The 19,891-nt window shown below is 39.2% G+C and overlaps 1 protein-coding gene across 5 annotated transcripts; it reads right to left on the reverse strand.

The window, feature by feature from the left end:
• Positions 1-4,738: 4,738 nt before the first annotated feature.
• On the reverse strand, positions 4,739-19,787 carry ZNF383 (zinc finger protein 383). 5 transcript variants are annotated; one of them, XM_082676577.1, is made up of 7 exons: positions 19,738-19,787; positions 18,850-18,915; positions 15,605-15,686; positions 14,322-14,410; positions 12,009-12,135; positions 11,605-11,700; positions 4,739-6,768 (listed from the first exon to the last, which is right to left on the reverse strand). In XM_082676577.1, the coding sequence occupies exons 4-7, from the start codon at positions 14,328-14,330 to the stop codon at positions 5,573-5,575; spliced, it is 1,428 nt and encodes a 475-aa protein (XP_082532703.1). In that variant the 5' UTR covers positions 14,331-14,410; positions 15,605-15,686; positions 18,850-18,915; positions 19,738-19,787; the 3' UTR covers positions 4,739-5,572. The 5 variants fall into 5 exon arrangements, with proteins under 5 accessions (XP_082532703.1, XP_082532702.1, XP_082532700.1 ...); XM_082676576.1 differs by having other exon boundaries at positions 14,322-14,378; positions 15,605-15,782; XM_082676574.1 differs by having other exon boundaries at positions 15,605-15,782.
• Positions 19,788-19,891: the final 104 nt, after the last annotated feature.

Here is a 19,891-nt window from a genome sequence, read left to right on the forward strand (position 1 = left end):
CCGTGCGCAAGCAGAAGACGCGGCCAGGCGGCGGAACCACATCTCCCAGAAGACCTTGCGCAGGTTGGGGCGCTCTCCAAGCCCCTCCCCAAGGCGCGATGGGGGCGTGGCGAGGCCGTCACAGGTGAACTGGAGGTCTCACGTGGGATCATCCACCTTGCTAGGACTGGACATGCAAAATCACACGGGTGCCTTCGCCCACCGTCTATAACCAGGAATGAATAAATAAATAAAGAAGCAAACAGTAATTTCTGTATTTAGGCATAGCTATATTTAAACTAATATCCTTTCACATAAATATTTGTATTTTCTTAACCTACTTTTTAAATCAGATGTATATTGAACATTAAGGGGTTTTCCAGAATATTCTGTAAATTCTACATGCCACTTATGTAATTAATGTTTCTCTTTATCGTTAGGTTGTTTCCAATGACTGGTATTACAGGCCACAGTCACTTGTGTTTGGCAGAGACTCAAAGGCAGGCAGGGGAGTGGCAAAACTTCATAGTGAAAAAAGAGAAGGCTTCAGGTATATTCTGAATGGAGGTTATTGGCATAGAGAAGCTGGAGGTGGGCCAACTACAAGCAGTGCAACTTATGTGATTGGTTTGGGGGTAATGGTTTGGCTTTCTCTGGTTGGTTCTGAGTTGGAAGCAGAGGCAAAAAATAGGGAAGCTGGTATTGACCAAGTTCTGACTGTTCTGGGCTGATTGCTGCCAAAGTTGTAGTTTGGTTTTCTGGTTGGAAACCAGTTGTTTACTGCAGAGTTTGTGGGTCAGAGTTCTGTTGTCGTATGCAATCTGGTATTGTTTTTGTATAACCAGTCTCTCAAGTTTAGTGGTTTCAAACAACAGCAACCATTTATTATCTTTCATGGTTTCTCTGGGTCAGGAATTCAGAAACAGCCTATCTGGACAGCTCTGGCTCCACTGAACGTGGAACAGTGTGAAATTCCAGGAGCAACTGGGAGCTGGCTGGACATCTCTTGTTTCATGTAATCTCAGGGTTTCTCCAGGTGGTATTTCTGTGTAGGCTAGTTTAAGCTTCGTAATAGCATGGTAGCCTCAGACATCTTACATTGCAGCTCAAGGTTCTCAAGGCAAGAGTCCCAAGAAAGATCCAGATGGAAGTTGTAACACCTTTTATGTCTAGCCTCAGAATCACATAACATCATTTCCACTTACTCACAGTTTTAAAAGCCCATCCAGATTCAAAGGGAGGGGACATGGACTCCACTTCCTGATGGGAAAGTGGCAAGGTTCTGGAAGACCATGTGGAAACAAAAATATAGTCATAGCCATTTTTGGAAAATACGATTTGCCATAAACTGCAAGCAGATCAAAGCAGAAGAAGAAGTTTTAATTTTCAATCTGCCATGAAGACCGCATATTTATATTACTGAACTGAAGCCATTTGTAGTAAGTAGGAGTGATCAGAAAAATCATGATCTCTCATGATTAAATTTTAAGAGGATCAAAGAAGATCTAGCTCCACTGAGCATGTTTAAAGAGACAATGAGAGACAAAAATGAAGCTGTTTTCTTTTTAGCCTCTTGAGTATTGGGTCCAAAGTGATAATAATTGATAAAGATTATTCTGCACAATTAGGGTATTATGGCTAACTGGGGTCAATCAAAAAAGCCACAAAGAACTTCCTTATGTTCTCCATGAAAAAGAGATCTGGGACTTCCCTGGTGGTCCAGTGGTTAAGACTCTGCACTCCCTATGCAGGGGGCCTGGATTCCATCCCTGGTCAGGGAACTAGATCCCTCATGCCGCAACTAAAGATACCACATGCTACAACTAAAGATCCCGCATGTGGAAATGAAGATCCCGCGTACCGCAAATAAGACCAAGCACAGCCAAACAATAAATTAATTAATTAAAAAAAAAGAAATGTGAGAAAGTTGGTTTAAAACAACAAGCATTTATAGTCATTCACACATCTGCAGGTTGACTGGGGGTTAGCTTTTCCTCGCTGGGTTAAGCTGAGGTGATTTGACTGGGGCAGCTCTCATTGTCTCTGGACAGTAAGGTAGCCAGGGCACATATTTCTCATGGCACTGGCTAAAAATGAAGAGGGAAAGTGGAAATATACAAAACCTCTTAAGGTCTAGGCTCAGAATGTGCACATTGTCCAAAGCAACTCACATGGCCAAATCCGAAATAAAGGGCAGGGAAACTATATCTCGCATATAGTGCACTCAAGGCAAGAGTGTTGTGACTGATTGGTTTTTTTTTTTTCAAATAGTCGCAATAAGATCTCCCTATCTCACATATTCTTTCAATATGACTTTGAGAAGAAGGGAAATTCAGTGGTCCCTCTCCTTGAACTAGTTGAGCCTGTGGTTGGAAATGATAGTATATGACTTCCAAGGGTAGGTCACAAAAGGCAATATAGGTGGGCACCCACTCTGGAGCCCCTGAAGTGATATGGCCACTCTGCTGTGCCCAGGGCATGTGGATGGGGATTCAACATGAGAGACAAGTGCCAGACCCCAGGCCCATGTGCCTGGGCTGTGGCTGCGACCTAGAGACACTGCCAGTTCATGGGACCCTCCAGTTTTTGAAGTTGCTACTCTGCTTGAGTTAGATCTCACCCAGCACTCTATCTTTCTCTATGTACTTTGTGCGGATATGTTTTGGAGCATCAGTTAGGAGTCTATGGGTGAAATCTAGCTTTCATTCATCGATGAGGACTTATTCTTGACACAAGTATTTTAAAAGAAAAATCTTTACATTCTTGACACAAGTATTTTAAAAGAAAAGTCTTTTACAATAGCCTCGGTGGTAGTTAGTTCTGTTCCCACTACTGCTTCTTTTGGCGGTACGCGGGCCCCTCACTGCTGTGGTCTCTCCCGGTGCGGAGCACAGGCTCCGGACGCGCAGGCCCAGCGGCCATGGCTCACGCGCCCAGCCGCTCCGCGGCATGTGGGATCCTCCCGGACCGGGGCACGAACCCGTGTCCCCGGCATCTGCAGGCAGACTCTCAACCGCTGCACCACCAGGGAAGGTCCTCCATTACTGCTTCTTGTTTTGCCCTGTTACAAGTAGAGAGTGACAGTGCTTCTAATTCTGAGCCTGGAAAAGGTAAAGATTGGAATACTAGAAAGGATCACCTCAATGTGGCAGGGAGAGCTCATGTATGGGTTGATCTGACCATGAGCTCTGTAAGTCCTGCACCGCATCTTGGGGGGGCTTTGTTCACCTGGATGTGCTCAATGACCAGAGAATCTACATCTAAGCCCTTAAGTTCAGCATTACTCTCTGCATTTTTGAGCATGTGCAGTAAAAATTCAGCACTCTTTTTAGGCCACCGACCCTGCATTCAGCCCCAGTGTTGGGCCTGGGCACACCTACCACCTCCACCTTTGTAACGATGGAATAGCACACATTGCTTCTTTAAAGTGACATCCTTCAGATACTTGGTGGCTTTTCAGATATGCATACCCTTAATGGCCTGGGCAGTTTCACGAGTGTTCTTAAAGTGAACACAAGATTTGAACCTCTTGACTTGCATGATTTTGTGGCGTTTTCTGGGCCAAGTGAATAGTGAGCCATTTTTAGAGGTCAGGTCATCTCAGGCCACTTCCCGGAAAAGTCTAGTATTTTAATGTATGCATGCACACTGGGTTATAAAACTTCCAATACAACTTTGGCTGCCACTCACAGGTTTGTTTTTTTTTAATATTTATTCATTTTGGCTGGGCCAGGTCTTAGCTGTGGCACACAGGATCTTCATTGCGGCATGCGAGATCTTTAGTTGCGGCACACAGACTCTTAGTTGTGGCATGTGGACTCTTAGTTGCAGCATGCATGTGGGATCTAGTTCCCTGACCAGGAATTGAACCCTGGGCCCCTGCATTGGGAGCACGGAGTCTTACCCACTGGACACCAGGGAAGTCCCACAGGTTTTTCAATTGTGTTCTCATATTCATTCACGTTTAAATAATGTGTATATTAAGGTTTTAGTTCCTTAACCCATGTTAACCAAGAGGGGACACTAAATTAATATTCAGATATTTGCTGGCCTTCCTTTTGTTACTGTTTCCCCCATTCTGGTCAAATAATGTGCCCTGTATATTTTCTTTTTTGGAAACTAATTATTAGGAAAAATATTCTTATCTCTTCCTGCTTATTTGACTGTGCTTTCAACTACCCATCATTGTATCAACAGGGTATTAGTCTTTGTGCAGCATAGAAAATAAAGTCTGAATGTAGATTACCCACGCAAACTTTTTTTTTCCCCTTTTGAAATTTCATGCAGAATAATGAGTGATGGGGAAAGCTTTCCTATGTTCATTACACTTATTTCTCTTTTTTCATTATTAATTCTTGGATTTAGACAAAAGTAAACAACATGGTTAAAATCCTTTCCACAAATAATAATGACGATAATTATGAAAATGGGTGTATCAATGATAATAGTGGACTTTTACTAAACATTTACTACATGATAGGAAAAGTTCTAAATACTTTATTAACTCATTGAATCCTCACAACAAACCAATACATAGAACGTGATTATATTTACTAATACATAAGAAATAAAATGTCACTAACATATATAAGTAAAAAGTTTAAAAAACCTGGAAGCCTAAATAATACTGGTAACAGTAGTTAATTACCTTTCTAGTATGAGCTTAGGGTTAGGGTTGATGAAAAGGAACAAAACAGTTTATAAAGGAGAAAATATGGATAATTTCAGCAACTAAAATAGATGCTTTAAAAGGAAAAAAACAAGCATCCGAAGATAAATTTTGGGTCATATTAGTCAGGGAAGATTTTATAACTGAAAACAATTAGATGCAACCATAACATGAATAATAAATAAGGTCATTTTAAAAAGTCATTAAGTACATCGATAAAGATAAAAATCTATATTTACTGAAATGGCAATCATATTTTATAGCATTATAAAAGCCAACACATGTGTATCAGGTGAAGGTGCAACATGTGTACCATGACTACATTTTCTTTAAAAACAAAGTCTGGTAGGATTTGCTCTACCAACTTGAGAGTCATCATCTATAGTTCATATAATTACAATTAATCTTGGCTTTTTTAATTTCTAGTTTTCTGATATTCTGTTTTATAATAAAAAATATAAATTTGTGAAATGACACAAAAAGACTAACAGTGACTTCAAAAAAAGGTTATATTGTAATTAATTCTACAAGGAATTACAAAATACAAGGTCACACAATTTAAACAGTGTGATGTTGGTATAAGCACAAATATATATATCAGAGAAGAAAGCATAGACTTAAGACTCAAGCAAATATAAACAGGAATATAATCTATCTCCAAGAAGGTAGAACAAAATAATAGGAAAGGAAAAAATTGTTGAACTGCTATTAGTACAAGATGGGGTTGGGGAAGTAAGGGGGAGAGACAGGCAAATGTCAATTTAGAACCCAAATTCATAACTTAGAGTAAAATATATTTGGATTAAAAAGAAATATAAAATAAAATTAAGAAACAAAAAATAGTGAAAGAGGGTAGCTATCACACATGAATTTTTGTTGTTGTTGTTTAAAATATCAGGAAGGTGACAAGAGCTTTAGTCTTTATTATTCATCAGTATGAATTCCCTGATGACGTATGAGATCTGAGCCACTACTAAATGCCTTTCCACATTCCTTACAGTTATAGGGCTTTTCACCAGTATGAATTCTGAGGTGTCGAGTAAGGTTTGAGCATTTATTAAAGGCCTTTCCACATTCATTACATTCATATGGTTTTTCATCTGTATGAATTCTCTGGTGTTGAAAAAGCTGTGAGTTCTGAGTAAAGGCCTTCCCACATTCAAGACATTCAAAAGGTTTCTCACCAGCATGAATTCTCTGATGCTGACGAAGTTGTGAGCTCTGAGTAAAAGCCTTCCCACATTCCTTACAATCATAGGGTTTCTCCCCAGTGTGAATTCTCTGATGATTAGTAAGTGCTGAGCCACTACTAAAGGCTTTGCCACATTCTTTGCACTCATAGGGTTTCTCACCTGTATGAATTCTCTGATGCTGTACAAGCTTTGAGCTCTGAGTAAAAGCTTTGCCACATTCCTTACATTCATAGGGTTTCTCACCTGTATGAATTCTCACATGTTGAAAAAGCTGTGAGCTCTTAGTAAAGGCTTTCCCACATACTTTACATTCATACGGTTTTTCACCAGTGTGAATTCTCTGATGGTCAATAAGATTTGAGCAATAACTAAAGGCCTTCCCGCATTCCTTACATTCATAGGGTTTCTTACCGGTATGAATTCTCTGATGTTGAGAAAGGTATGAGCTACAGCTGAAGGCCTTTCCACATTCTTTACATTCAAAGGGTTTTTCACCGGTATGAATTTTCAGATGTCGAGTAACATGTGAGCCACAACTAAAGAATTTCCCACACTCCTTACATTCATAAGATTTTTCGCCAATATGAATTCTCTGATGTTGAAGAAATTGTGAATTCTGACTAAAGATCTTTCCACATTTCTTACATTCATATGGTTTCTCTTCACTGTTAATTATTTGATGTAGAGTAAAGAATGTCTGTTGAATAGATGTGGGCATGTATTCATGAGTGAATATTTCTTGGCTGAAATGCCCATTTTGATATCCCACTTGTCTTTCAAAGTGGTTTCTATATTCCAAAACATCTCTAAAACTGGAGTATTCAAGGCCATGCTTTGTAAGTCCCATCATCTCCCTCTGGCATGATTCTATTTCATAAACTTCCTTCTTTAGTGATAATAACTTGGTTTCACACATTGACTCCAGATCTGAAAGAAAATAAAATGGTAAATATTCTTCCCCCACCTCATTTGTGAAAAGTTAAACTTTTAAAATAGAAATGGAAAAACTAAAGTGAAAATAATATCTGGTAGTGAATGACATAGAGTTCTCAAGTATATCTGTTTAATCTGAAAAATGGACAAGAAATGCACAAAATTAAGGAGATATAATGCAGGAAGCAGCAGGAGGAGACTATGGAAATAGGAAACCACAATGATTCTCAAATACTGATGTGGATCAGAATCATCTGAAAAGTTGATAAATATACAATGCTTGGGCATATTAAAAGATGACTAGTTTTATATACATCTCTATAAGCTTGTATGTATGTGTATGTAAGAAACAGAGTACATCATCATACTATATATATTACAAAAAGTGGACAATTTGTTACCTCCATTAAAGGTCTACTGAGAGGAATAAACGCATATAGGGGGAGATTCTTGGGCTCTGTAGTATAATAAAGTATGAATTTGGTCTTTGTCCCCAGTTCCTAACACAGAGCTTGAAAAACCCTTTGAATTTCCTGAGTGATAGCAGTGTTTTCATTATGCTAATGAGGTGACTCATGGTGGACCCCTAGATAGTTTTAGGATGGGCAATGGTCACTAGAAAGACCCAGCATATGATTAGAGGATTGGGACTTTCAGCTTCTTGACCTCTGGGGTGGAGAGAGAGGCTAGAGATTGAGTGGCCAATGCCTTAATCAATCATGCCAATGTAATTAAGCCCTGATAAAAACTCTGGACACCGAAGCTCAATGGAGATTTTTGGTTGGTGAACACACTGAGGCGCTTCACCAGGAGGGTGACACACTTTGACTTCACAGGGAGAGGTTATGGAACCTCTGCCTCCAGAAGCCTACCCTAACTCATCTGATATGTATCCTTTACAGTAAAACTGCAATTGTTTTACTGTAAGTACAGTAAGTACAGAGCTTTCCTAAGTTCTGTGAGTCATTCTAGCAAAGCCTGCAGGGGCCATGGAAATCCCAAATTTATAGCCAGTTGGTCAGAAGTGTGGGTGGTCTGAGGAACCCCTGAGACTTGCAGCTGGTGTCAGAAGTGAGGGCAGTCTTGTGTAAGACTGGCTGTTAACCTATGGGGTCTAAGCTAACTCTGGGTAGTTAGTGTCAGCATTAAACTGCAGTACAGCCAGTTGGGGATAAAACAGAATAGGGTCCATAATAAAGGGCATACTAGATGCAACTTAAAAGCGATTACAGAGGGTCAGCCAGATGGGGGAACAGCCTAAGATAAGTCAATGAACTGATTTGATGTGAGTGGCAGATAGGGAAGACTCAGAGCATGCTATGTTCTGGGGATTCAGTGAAAATACTGTTTGCCTTGGAATTCTGTGATGCTGATCTTAGGACAAGGGAGAGACTTGCTCATGTACCACTGCAGTGACTGAGAGGGGAGACTCCTGAAGTTTAAGGCAGACAGAGAGAAAAAAGACACAGTGCAACAGCAAAGGAAACAATAAACAAAATGAAAAGACAACCTATGGAATGGGTGAAAATATTTGCAAACAACACCACCAACAAGAGCTTAATTTGCAAAATATACAAATAGCTCATACAGCTCAATATCAAAAAATCAACCCAATCGGGACTTCCCTCGTTGTCCAGTGGATAAGACTCTGTGCTCCCAATGCAGGGGGCCCGAGTTTGATCCCTGGTCAGGGAACTAGATCCCACATGCTGCAACTAAGAGTTCTCATGCAGCAATGAAGATCCCACATGCTGCAACTAAGACCCTGTGCAACCAAATAAATAGATAAATATTTTTTTAAAAAATCAACCCAATCAAAAATGGGCAGAAGATCTAAATAGACATTTCTCCAAAGAAGACATTCAGGGGACTTCCCTGGTGGCGCAGTGGTTAAGAATCCGCCTGCCAATGCAGGGGACACATGTTCGATTCCTGGTCCAGGAAGATCTCACATGCCATGGAGCAACTAAGCCTGTGCTCCACAACTACTGAGCCTGTGCTCTACAGCTTGCAAGCCACAACTACTAAGCCTGTGCACCACAACTACTGAAGCCCGCACACCCTAGAGTCCGCATGCCACAACTACTGAGCCCATTAGCTGCGACTACTGAAGCCCACACGCCCCAGAGCCCATGTGCTGCAATAAACTGAGCCCGCATGCTACAACTGCTGAAACCATGCACCTAGAGCTCTTGCTCTGCAACAAGAGAAGCCACTGCAATGAGAAGCCCGTGCACCTCAATGAAGAGTAGCCCCCACTCGCCATAACTAGAGAGAAAGCCCATACAGAGCAATGAAGACCCAACACAGCCAGAAAAAAAACAAAGAAGACATTCAGATGGCCAACAGGCACATGAAAATATGCTCAACATTGCTAATCATCAGGGAAATGCAAATCAAAACCACAATAAGATATTACCTCACAACTGTCAGAATGGCCATCATCCAAAAGTCTACAAATAATAAATACTAGAGAGGGTGTGGAGAAAGGGAGCCCTTATACACTATTGGTGGGAATGTAAATTGGTGCAGCCACTAGGGAGAATAGTATGGTGGTTCCTTAAAAAACTAAAAATAGAGTTACCATATGATCCAGCAATCCCACTCCAGGCATATATCCAGAAAAGATGAAAACTATAATTTGAAAAGATACATGCCCCCCAATGTTCATAACAGCACTATTTATAATAGCCAAGACATAGAAGCAAGCTAAATGTCCACTGACAGATGAATGGATAAAGAAGATGTGGTATATATATATACACACACACATACATACATACACACACAATGGAATATTACTCAGCCACAAAAAGAATGAAACAATGCCATTTGCAGCAACATGGATGGACCTAGAGATGATCATACTAAGTGAAGTAAGTTAGACAAATACTGTATGATATCACTTATATGTGGAATTTAAAAAAATGATACAAATGAACTTATTTACAAAACAGAAACAGATTCACAGACCTAGAAAACAAACTTATGGTTACCAAAGAGGAAATATGGGGGAGGGAATAAATGAGAAGTTTGGGATTAGCAGATACAAACTACTATACATAAAATAAACAACTAGGTCCTACTGTATGGCACAGGGAACTATATTCAATATCTTACAATAAACTATAATGAAAAAGAATCTGAAAAAATATATATATATGTATAACTGAATCACTTTGCCGTATACCAGAAACTAACACAACATTGTAAATCAACTATACTTCAATTTAAAAAAAGAACAATATAAGGGAAAAATAATTCTCAGGAGTTTCATACAAGGATTGTAAAAAATAATAATAATAAGACACAGTGCAAGATACTACCATGGAAAGATGACAGGAGTCAGAAGCAGATTGATGAGAGCTGAGTCCCATCACTGAGAGTTACTTACTATAGGTTCCTAGGCAATTATTTAACCTTTCTAGTCCCCATTTCACCTGTAAAAGGGAGATAATCCTTAATTCATGATTACTAAGAGTGTGAGGAAAAGTGTAAGTGAATGTCTTTGAGTAAAGTGTTCAGTATTTGATAACTATTATTATAAAGCAATTTCTTACCCAAAATGGAGATTTTAGGCAAATTAAACAGTGTGAAGATATCAAAATGGAGCCTATTAGAACATCTCAAGCCAGAAACAGGGAATTCATTTCAGCATGTTCTTCTTCCTCCTACCTCCATAGGATCTTTCAGCAACTTTCATCTAGTTAAGCTCTTCAGTAGCTTTTCTATCTCCACTGCCAATACCCTATCCCAAACCAGAATCATCTGTTACTCAGACCACTCAAGTAGCCTCCTAACCCAGATCCCCACCAAGTTTGCACAGTCTTTAATCTCTTCAGGCACAAAAATGACATTTGGCCTGGCCTTCCACTGCTCAAAATCCAAACTCCTCATAACCACTGGCAAAGGCTGAATAATGTGGTTCCTACTTGTCTCTCCAATCTCGACTCACACTCCACTCATGCTTGTTCTTGGGCCCCAACAACGCTAGCTTTCTTTCAGTTCTTCAAACACACCAAGTTTTCCCCTCCTAGAAGGGCCTTCACCGGGGTTCTTCCCTCTGCCTGGAGTTTTCTTCTTTATAAACACATTAAAGAGTAAGACCTAGCAGTGAGCCTAATACTATAGTAATTCTGAAATAGTGATGAGCATAAATGGTATTTCAATACGTCTACAGCAACAATAAAATGATATGAAAATATCTGTGATTTCCATTCATGTCAAAGTCACAGGAACTACTAACACTACTACGGTTTGTTGCATATACCATAACAGGAAGAGATGCTAAATTTCAATTAGAGGATACTAAATATAAAGATGCATTTTTTTCTTTTCATCCAAGTTCATGAACTCCCTCAATTCTATCCAAAGGAACCCAAATCATTGGCCAGCAGCTATAAGGAAGACTAGTACTTGGAAGGGAGGGGCAGTGCAGATACACGCAGACATGCGCCCACGCATGCACACACACATAAACTATTTTGGGAGTTGTAACAGAAAACATTTAGATGAGTCGAAGAGGAAGAAAAGCTAGCAAGGAACTGAATCTAAAATATGGGTAAAAGAGTTTTCTTTGTGGGGGATGTGAAGGGCACCTTCTACTTGAAATTAAGAGGGGGAGTGGAGAAGAGTAGTAGAAAGCAGTAAGTGAGGGAAGGAATGAAACAGGTCATTTGTAAACTCGTGCTAAAAAGACTTAGTTTTTCCCACAGGCCTATGGTTTTGATGGGAGCTTCCAAGATAACATCTCAAAGGTGCTGTTTCTTCACTGATCAACTGAGTTATTGCCTGTAGTGTCCTGCTTCTGTCCAATCATTTCTCACTCACCTGAACACAGGCCTCTTGTCAGCTCTCTGCCAATCATCCAGGGCTCTTTCCCCTGTTCCAATAAGGAGATAACTTGAGGCTTAGGAATGTAAAGTCCTGCTCACAAGAAAAGATACGGAACATGGTTACGCTGTGGGTAAATCTGATCCAGAAGTAAGATCCAGTCCCTTGATGACCAAGGAAGAGATGCCACTACAGGAACAGTCAAACAAAGAGGATGAAGCTCAGCCACAGCCAATTGGAGCTGCCCATTTCCCACTCTTCCTTTTCATTTCAGTTCAAACCATTTACTTGGGAACAGGGAGCAGAAATTCAGTGGGTAGCTCGAAAAGCAGCTGAGAAATTCACTGTGGAAGAAACAGACATTCCAGAGAACTCAAAATTACTGGGATAGATGCCCTTACCCACTGACACCAGATTGCTATAGTTCTCCAACATCACATCTCTGTACAAGTCCCTCTGAGCAGGGTCCAGGAATTCCCACTCCTCTTGAGAGAAGTCTACAGACACATCACTGAACATCACTGATCCCTGAAACAACAGACACGTGTATTATTTGTGTAACAAAAAGAAATATTTCAGAGACTACTGTGCTTATATTTGGGAGTAAAGCAAAGAGCAATTATATGGGTGTCACTAAGAACCAGAATCTTTAGATCCTAGAAATAGGTGCAAGAGTTGTCAGTTTAGTTTGTATTAAAAAAAAAAATTCCTCACTCAGTCCATAGAAAAGGCCTAGAAACAATAATTAACCCAGTAGTGATGAGCATCCCTAGTGTCTAGATTGTAGTCTCTAAGTATCGTATTCAAATAAAAGTAACCAAAGTTGGGAAGGAGACAATTTCAGAATTGAGTCAAATGCACAGGATGAGTCTGAACATTCTGTTGTATCAGAAAACAAGAGAGCTATCAAAAACTACTAGAATCATGTTAAAAGGACACAGGAGCCTACTTGAAAAGCCTCCCATTGGCCAAAGACAGCATAATTTGAGGATCAAATGTAATGGACTGATGAGATCAAAAATGTTTAAATCCATGAGCTCATAACAATATTGAACAAAAAATTACTAGCCATCTTTGTAGGATTCTAAGAAACCAACTCATTATTTTAAAAACTGCTAAATAAGGGGTAAGAATCAAACATTCTTTTCCATACAAACTGTCCTTTAGGGTAATCAAACAGTTGATGAGACATTTTACTTTACAGATAGTACTCTACCTAATCTATGAAGAAGGAATGACAGAATTTAGATATCATTTTGCAACCTCTAATGAATTAATAAATCTAGACAATAATCATCACTGGTGGCTAACATTACAAAAGGAAAGAGAACCAGAAATAATACGCCCCCTAATGGAATCACACATCACCACCTAGGAAATATTCCTGACAAAAAAATCCCAACTGAATCTGACCATGTTTCTAGACCTAACTACTGACTCTCAGGAAACACTTAAATGATACCAGAGAGAAGAAATCAGCAAAATCCAAACAGTGGACAAATGAATCTGTTTTTCTTTCCCAACAAAAACTGCACAGAAAGAAAAGAGATGGAAGGGGTACCTACAAAGTAAGAGACTGGAGAGACATATTAACCAATTGCAGTGCACAGTCCTTCTCTGGATTCTAATTCAAATAAATGATTTAAAAAGTAGACAGTTATGAAAAGTTGAACATTGACTGGATATTGATATTAACAAATGATTTTTAACTTTTTCAGATGCAATAATGGCATAATGATTTTTTTTTAAAAAAAATAAACCTTATCCTTGAGAGATACGTACCAATTTGAATTTGCTTCAAAAAAATCCTGTGTGTGGGAGTGAGGTTAAGGGAGTGTGCATGGAAGAAACAAGTAGAGGTATGGATGAAACAAGATTGACTGTGAGTTGATAATAATTGAAACTTAAATGGTGAGCATATGGTAGTTCACAAGACTACTTTTCTGTGTCTGGAGTTTATTATAACAAAGCTTTCTAAAGAAGGTTCTTCTGAGACCTCTGATCTCAACAATTTATGAAGTGGCTGAACTCACTATAATCATCCATCATCCTTATCCTTATTTCTGAGATAAAGAGAATTGGTGATTCATTTGGAAATTCCTCATGACTCACACTTCCTGTTCAAACTTAAATTCGACTTCTTCATGGATACCCTAAAAGAGTCATAGAGATCTGCCTGTATCAGCTACCAACCCAACAATCCTCCAAGCCCCATAAACCAGGAGACCTTGCAACACTCTAATATTTGGAGCTACCAATACCACCTCCCGTCCTATTTTACTGGAGAGTACTGATCTGTAGAGATAATCTTGGCTTTTCCATGTTTGTCTCAGCTAAGCAACTCATACCTCCACCTTGTCAAATCACTGCCCAGACAGGACAGTTTATTCTACAAATCTACTCTTGTTTCCTTTAAGAAAATGCATTTCTTCTCCATCATAGTCCCTGGGAAAGGGCTGAGAAAAGAGATGCTCAATTATTTACTGAATGAAAATATTAAAACTGAGTCAAAAGAAGAGGAGCACTTAGGAATGATAATAGGATTATCTGACTAGAATGAGAGGAAATAGGGACCGGGACCTGAAGGAACCCTCATAGCCAGAAATGTCAGGAGAAAGAAAGCAAATGCTCACATGCCCTTTAAAAAAAATTTTTTTTTTTTCTTAGAAAGAACTGAATGTCAGGAAGGTAAGAAAGAGCATCAACTAACTCACCTGGGCCATGGCTTTCAGTATTACAGGAGGTGATCACTCCTCCTTGGGGCTGTTCTCCTGGAAAAGGATAGTGTTCTGAGAAGGCAGGCCTGGGGAAGCAAAGAAATGCTCTAGAAACAACACTGGCTTTACAGTTTTCAGACTCTCCAGGCAAAACTACCTCTACTTCCCTTGGTCTTAGGATATAACTCTAGTGAGTGGGAGTATGGAATAAATCCCCCTCCTCTCTCAGCTCCAGAAACCCCAGGCTTTAGCTGCAGTAAGATGGATCCTGGCTAGTCGATCCAAAGAAACACAGACTCCTATTGCCTCTCCTTCACCCAAGCAACCCAGGTTCCTGTCTCAGCCAGTGATTCAAGCAAGACCTTGCCCCATCTCAGTGCTGTTGTTGCTCTGAACCCAAGACAGCGCTGCTATGACTTGCCCTGAGCAGATCCCTCCTCTGCAGCCCTCAGGTCCCCAAGCCAGACTCACCTAAATGGTGCTTTTGGCCAGGAACACAGTTCAATCTAATTAGAAGGACTAAAGACTTCCCTAATCAAGTCTCATTTCCCAAGCCTGAGAAAGTCAAATTCCCCCACCACACCCCTGCACCCATACCCACACTGAGGCACTCCTCATCCTTATGTTCTAGCTGATTTGTTAAAAAACAAAACAAACAAACAAAAAACTTTGCTTATGTGTTTTACCCACACAAAACAGTCAAAATGTCAACTTTTCTAGCTCTGGGGTAAGATCTTTCTTACCTATACATATTTATATAAATTTCTCTTTTTTAATTTTAATGCTTTCATTTGTTACATTTAAATCTTTAATCAATTATTATTTTATTTTGGTATAATATTATTTGGTAAAAGACAATGGAATAAGATTAGCAATTATAATTTTATTTTAGTATAAGAAATGAGTTAAGAATTCTACTTCATTTCCCCCCAGAGAGGGCTACCCTGGTGTACCTAAAACACATGCGAATAATATTTCATAAGACATAAAACGCACCATTATTTTATATGCCACTAAGAAAGAAAGAAACTATTTAAGATATAACCTGATTTCAGGTATGTTGAAATGAGGAAAAAAAGTGAGCCTTAGAATAGATGACTATGGAATGTATTTTGTCTACTGATTTAAATGCTACCCTTATCATAGATGATACATGTTTAGATTTATTTGTGATTCTATTTTGATTCAGTGATCTCTTTATTATTTTGCCAGTACCACATTCTCTATATAATTTAAAAATATGTTTTAATGTCTTAATAAAAGCTCCCTCCACTACATACCAGTTAGAATGGCCAAAATCCAGAACACTGATAACACCAAATGCTGGCCAGGATGTGGAGCAACAGGAACTCTCATTCATTGCTGGTGAGAATGCAAAATGGTACAGCCAGTTTGGAAGACAGCTTGGCAGCTTCGTACAAAATCAAACATACTCTTACCATATGGAGTTGATAATACCTAGTGGGATGGAGAAAAAGTTCAGGAAAAGGAAAGAGAAGCAATCATCAAAGCTATCTCACTGCAAACTCCTAGCTCAAGGAGTCAGAAGGTTAAACTTTTTCTTTAAAGTTTATGGTATTGATTAGTTCGGTGAAATGGACACTGTTTATTATCTAACACTGACTGAAAAGCTTATCCATGGGCAAGAAATCAAATGGCCCCCAGAGAAGCTTGATAGTAGAAGTTATGGGAAAGAACAAAGCAATTGTTCTCTAGTTGTTTCCTATGGAGTACTGCTTTTCTAATAGATTTAGGAAAAAAAATGTTAAATAATACTGTTGATAGTGCCTTCTCCCTGATATTACTATGAAGGCTTCTAGTATTTCACTATTAGGTATTAGGTTAGTTTTTTTTTTAACTTTTTAATACAGAAATTTCCAAACATACATAAAAGTAGAATTTAAATAGTATAAAAAACCTTCCATGTGCCCACTAACTGGCTTCAACAATTATAAAGTCACAGACAATATTGTTTTATCTAGATTCTAATCCACTAATTTTTATTGAGATATACCTCACACACCATGTAAGTTACTCATTTAAAGTATATAATTCAATGTTTTTTAGTATATCATCACAATCCAATTTTAGAACATTTTCATCTCCCCTAAAAGAAACCCCATTAAGAGTCAATCCCAGGACTTCCCTGGTGGCACAGTAGTTAAGAATTCACCTGCCAATGCAGAGGACACGGGTTCGATCCCTGGTCCAGGAAGATCCCACATGCCATGGAGCAACTGAGCCCGCAAGCCACAACTACTGGGCCCACGTGTCACAATTACTGAAGCCCATGCACCTAGAGCCCATGATCTACAACAAGAGAAGCCACTGCAATGAGAAGCCCGCACACCACAACAAAGAGTAGCCCCGCTTGCCACAACTAGAGAAAAGCCTGTGTGCAGCAACGAAGAGCCAATGCAGCCAAAAATAAATAAATAATTTAAAAAAAAAGAAACTGAGTTACAAAATTAAAAATCTATACTAAAAACAGAAATCAACACGTCTGATGAAGCTGAAAAGGTACTCAGCTTAACGATCACCAGCTCAGGTTCTAATGCTCTTATACTGTACAACCTAGTCCCAGGTACTGACCAAAAACTGGGAGCTCAGCTTTAAATCTATCCTGTAGTGTTTTTTCTTTCCTCATATCTAATTTGGTAATTTGTGTCTTATCTCCCCTTTTTTCTTTAAGTTTTTATAGAGGTTTATCAATTTTTATTGATTCCCCAAAATAAACTTTTGGAGTTATTAATTTTCTCAATTATATATTTACTTTATATTTCAATATACATAAATTTATATTGAGCTCTTATTCTTATTATTTCCTATTTTTTGTTTTCTTTGGGTTTAATTTAGTATTCAGTTTTATTTCCTTAACTTCTTGAGATGAAAACATAGATCATTAATTTTTCAACATTCTTCTTTACTAGAGTATGCATTTACAGCTATATATTTTCTTTAGGTTTAGCTTTAGCAACACCCCACATTTTGATGTTATATTTTCATTATCTTTCAGTTCAAAATATTTTTAATTTCCATTGCAATTTCTTCTTTGATTCACCAGTTATTTATAAATACAATTGTTTAAATCCCAAACATTGGGATATTTCTAAATATCATTCTGTTATTGACTTCTGCTGAATTCCACTGTGGACAGAAAACATACAGTATTATTTCAATCCTTTGAAAGTTACTGAGATTTCTTTTATGGTCCAGCACATGATCAATTTGGATAAATGTCTCATATGCATCTGAAAAGGATATATACTGTAGTTGTAAGGTACACTGTTCTACATATATCATTTAAGTCAAGTTTGTCAATCACACTGCCCAAATATTATATAGCTTTACTCAGTTTCTACTGATTGTTCTATCAGCTATTGAAACAAGTGCTAAAAATCCCCCACTATGATTGTGATTTGTCTACTACTTCTTTTACTTCCGTCAAATATACTTGAAGTCATTTTATGAAGGTCTATGTATTTAGAACTGTAATATCTTACTAGTAGTCTAACCTTTTTATTATGAACTATTGTTCTTTATCTCTAGTAAAGCTTCTTGTCCCACAGTCTAATTCCCATACAATGAGAGTGAGTCAGGAGTGTAAATTGATACAACTATTTAGAAAAACTGTCAGTATATATTAAAGCTGAATATTTGCATAACCTATGCCACAGAAATTTTACTCCTAGGGATATACCCAACAGAAATGCATTCATATGTGCACCAAAAGACATGTGCAAGAATGTTCATAGCAGCCTTGCTCATAATAGGTCCAATCTGAAAACAGCTTAAATACCAATAGATAATGGAAAGGATAAATAAATTGTGGTATGTTCATACAATGGAATTTTAAGCAACAACAATAATAAATGACCTATACTACATGAAGCAACATGGATGAGTCTCACATATTCATACTACATAATATTATTAAGTAGTACATTCATATTATATGTAAAATGTAATGATGAATAAAAAGAAGTCAAGCACAAAAGAGTGGATATTGTGTGATTCTACTTATATAAAATTCAAGAACAGGTAAAATTAATCTATGGCTATAGAAAACAGAATAATTGTTATCTTTGGGAGAGGTGGATAGTGAGTGGATGGAACAAGAATCGGGCTTCTAGAATGCTGGTAATGTTCTACTTCCTGATCTGATTTGAGCTCTGGTTAAGCAAATATGCTCATTTTCTAAAATTCATCAAGTCATATACTTTCATTTCTGTACTTTTTGGAATGTATGTTATACTTTTAAAACCACGTGATATATGAGAAGAGTCATCAAAAATTAAAATACCAAGTGACCAAGTATTAGAATACAGGATGACTGTGCTTATAATCTGCTGGTAAGAATTTAACTGGTACAACCATATTGAAAATCAGTCCGGCATTATCTAGGAAATTTGAAAATACACACGTATCTTATGGCCCAGCAATTCCATTGGTATGTTTATACCCTAGGAAAGCATGCATAGGTGCACCAGGGTACTTATAAAGCAACAAGGAAACCCCAGCGCACCTTGTATTTGGCTTGGTCAACAGCCATTCCTCCTTCTCCCTGGGGACCTCTCTGAGAAAAGCAGAGCTGAGGAAGGAGAAAGGAATCATGAAATGCCAGGCCCTTCTCGTGGCGCAGACTGATCAGATCAGAGGTTACCCTGGACCCACACCTGCCACCCATGGAGAGGAAGGATGGAGAAAGGTCAGAGGAGTCTAGGCTGTCCTGAGCATTCCTGGTTTCAGAAGGGGAAAAGTCTGCGGCCCACGAACAAAATCTGTCCTGACCTAACACATCAACCACTGGGACATACACACTGTTAGCCTGGCACAATTACAGGCACCCTCCAACCGCACACTCAGTGCCACAAAAAGTTACATGATCACACTCACACATCCTCACACAGTCAGACATCAGTACACTTAGTACTGCTAACATTCATAAAACCACAATCACACGCAGCCCTCTGATAACACAGCCATAGCAACATAATCACAGATTCTCAGCACTCCCCGCCGCCCCAACACACACAATGATACAAAGTTGTACGGACACACACAGTCTCAGTCCCACTACGGAGGCACAGTCACATCTACACACACAGAGTCGCACACTTTCACAGTCACACACCACAACGAGGATATCCACAGTCACACCTGCACACAGAGCTCTGCGCGCATGGTCAGTCACAGTGACACACCCACCACAGGGATATACAATCACACGCGCACACAGCGCGCACAGTCACATAAGGTCACAATCGCACACATGGAATCCCACACTTCACCCTCCCCCAGTCTTATCAAATCATACAGGCCCGAGACTCCGGACCCGCCTGGACCGTCCCTTCAGACTACTAGGGGTGCACCTCCGGAACCTAGTCGAGCCCCCGGGACCTAGGCTGCTCACCTTGCACTTCCCCTTCCCCGGAGGCCTAGGGTCCCGCAGGCGAGTGAAGGGTCAGCCCTATACCCGCCAGGGTGTCTGGGAAATGTAGTCCGGAGCCAGATCCGCTCGAACAAGATGTCACTCGACCCTCGGATTTTCTGCACAGCCTGGGCCA

The sequence above is a fragment of the Grampus griseus genome (genome assembly GCF_964374135.1).
Source record: "Grampus griseus genome assembly, chromosome: 19".
Lineage (NCBI taxonomy): Eukaryota > Metazoa > Chordata > Mammalia > Artiodactyla > Delphinidae > Grampus > Grampus griseus.

Bases quoted from the DNA above. Each gene is read 5' to 3' on its own strand.
- ZNF383 (XM_082676577.1), bottom strand. The intron at 11,701-12,008 runs GTAAGGGCATCT...TCTTGTGAGCAG, and splicing joins TAGCAATCTGGTGTCAGTGG to GACTTTACATTCCTAAGCCT. The intron at 6,769-11,604 runs GTGAGTGAGAAA...ATTTTCTTTCAG, and splicing joins GACAAGAGGCCTGTGTTCAG to ATCTGGAGTCAATGTGTGAA.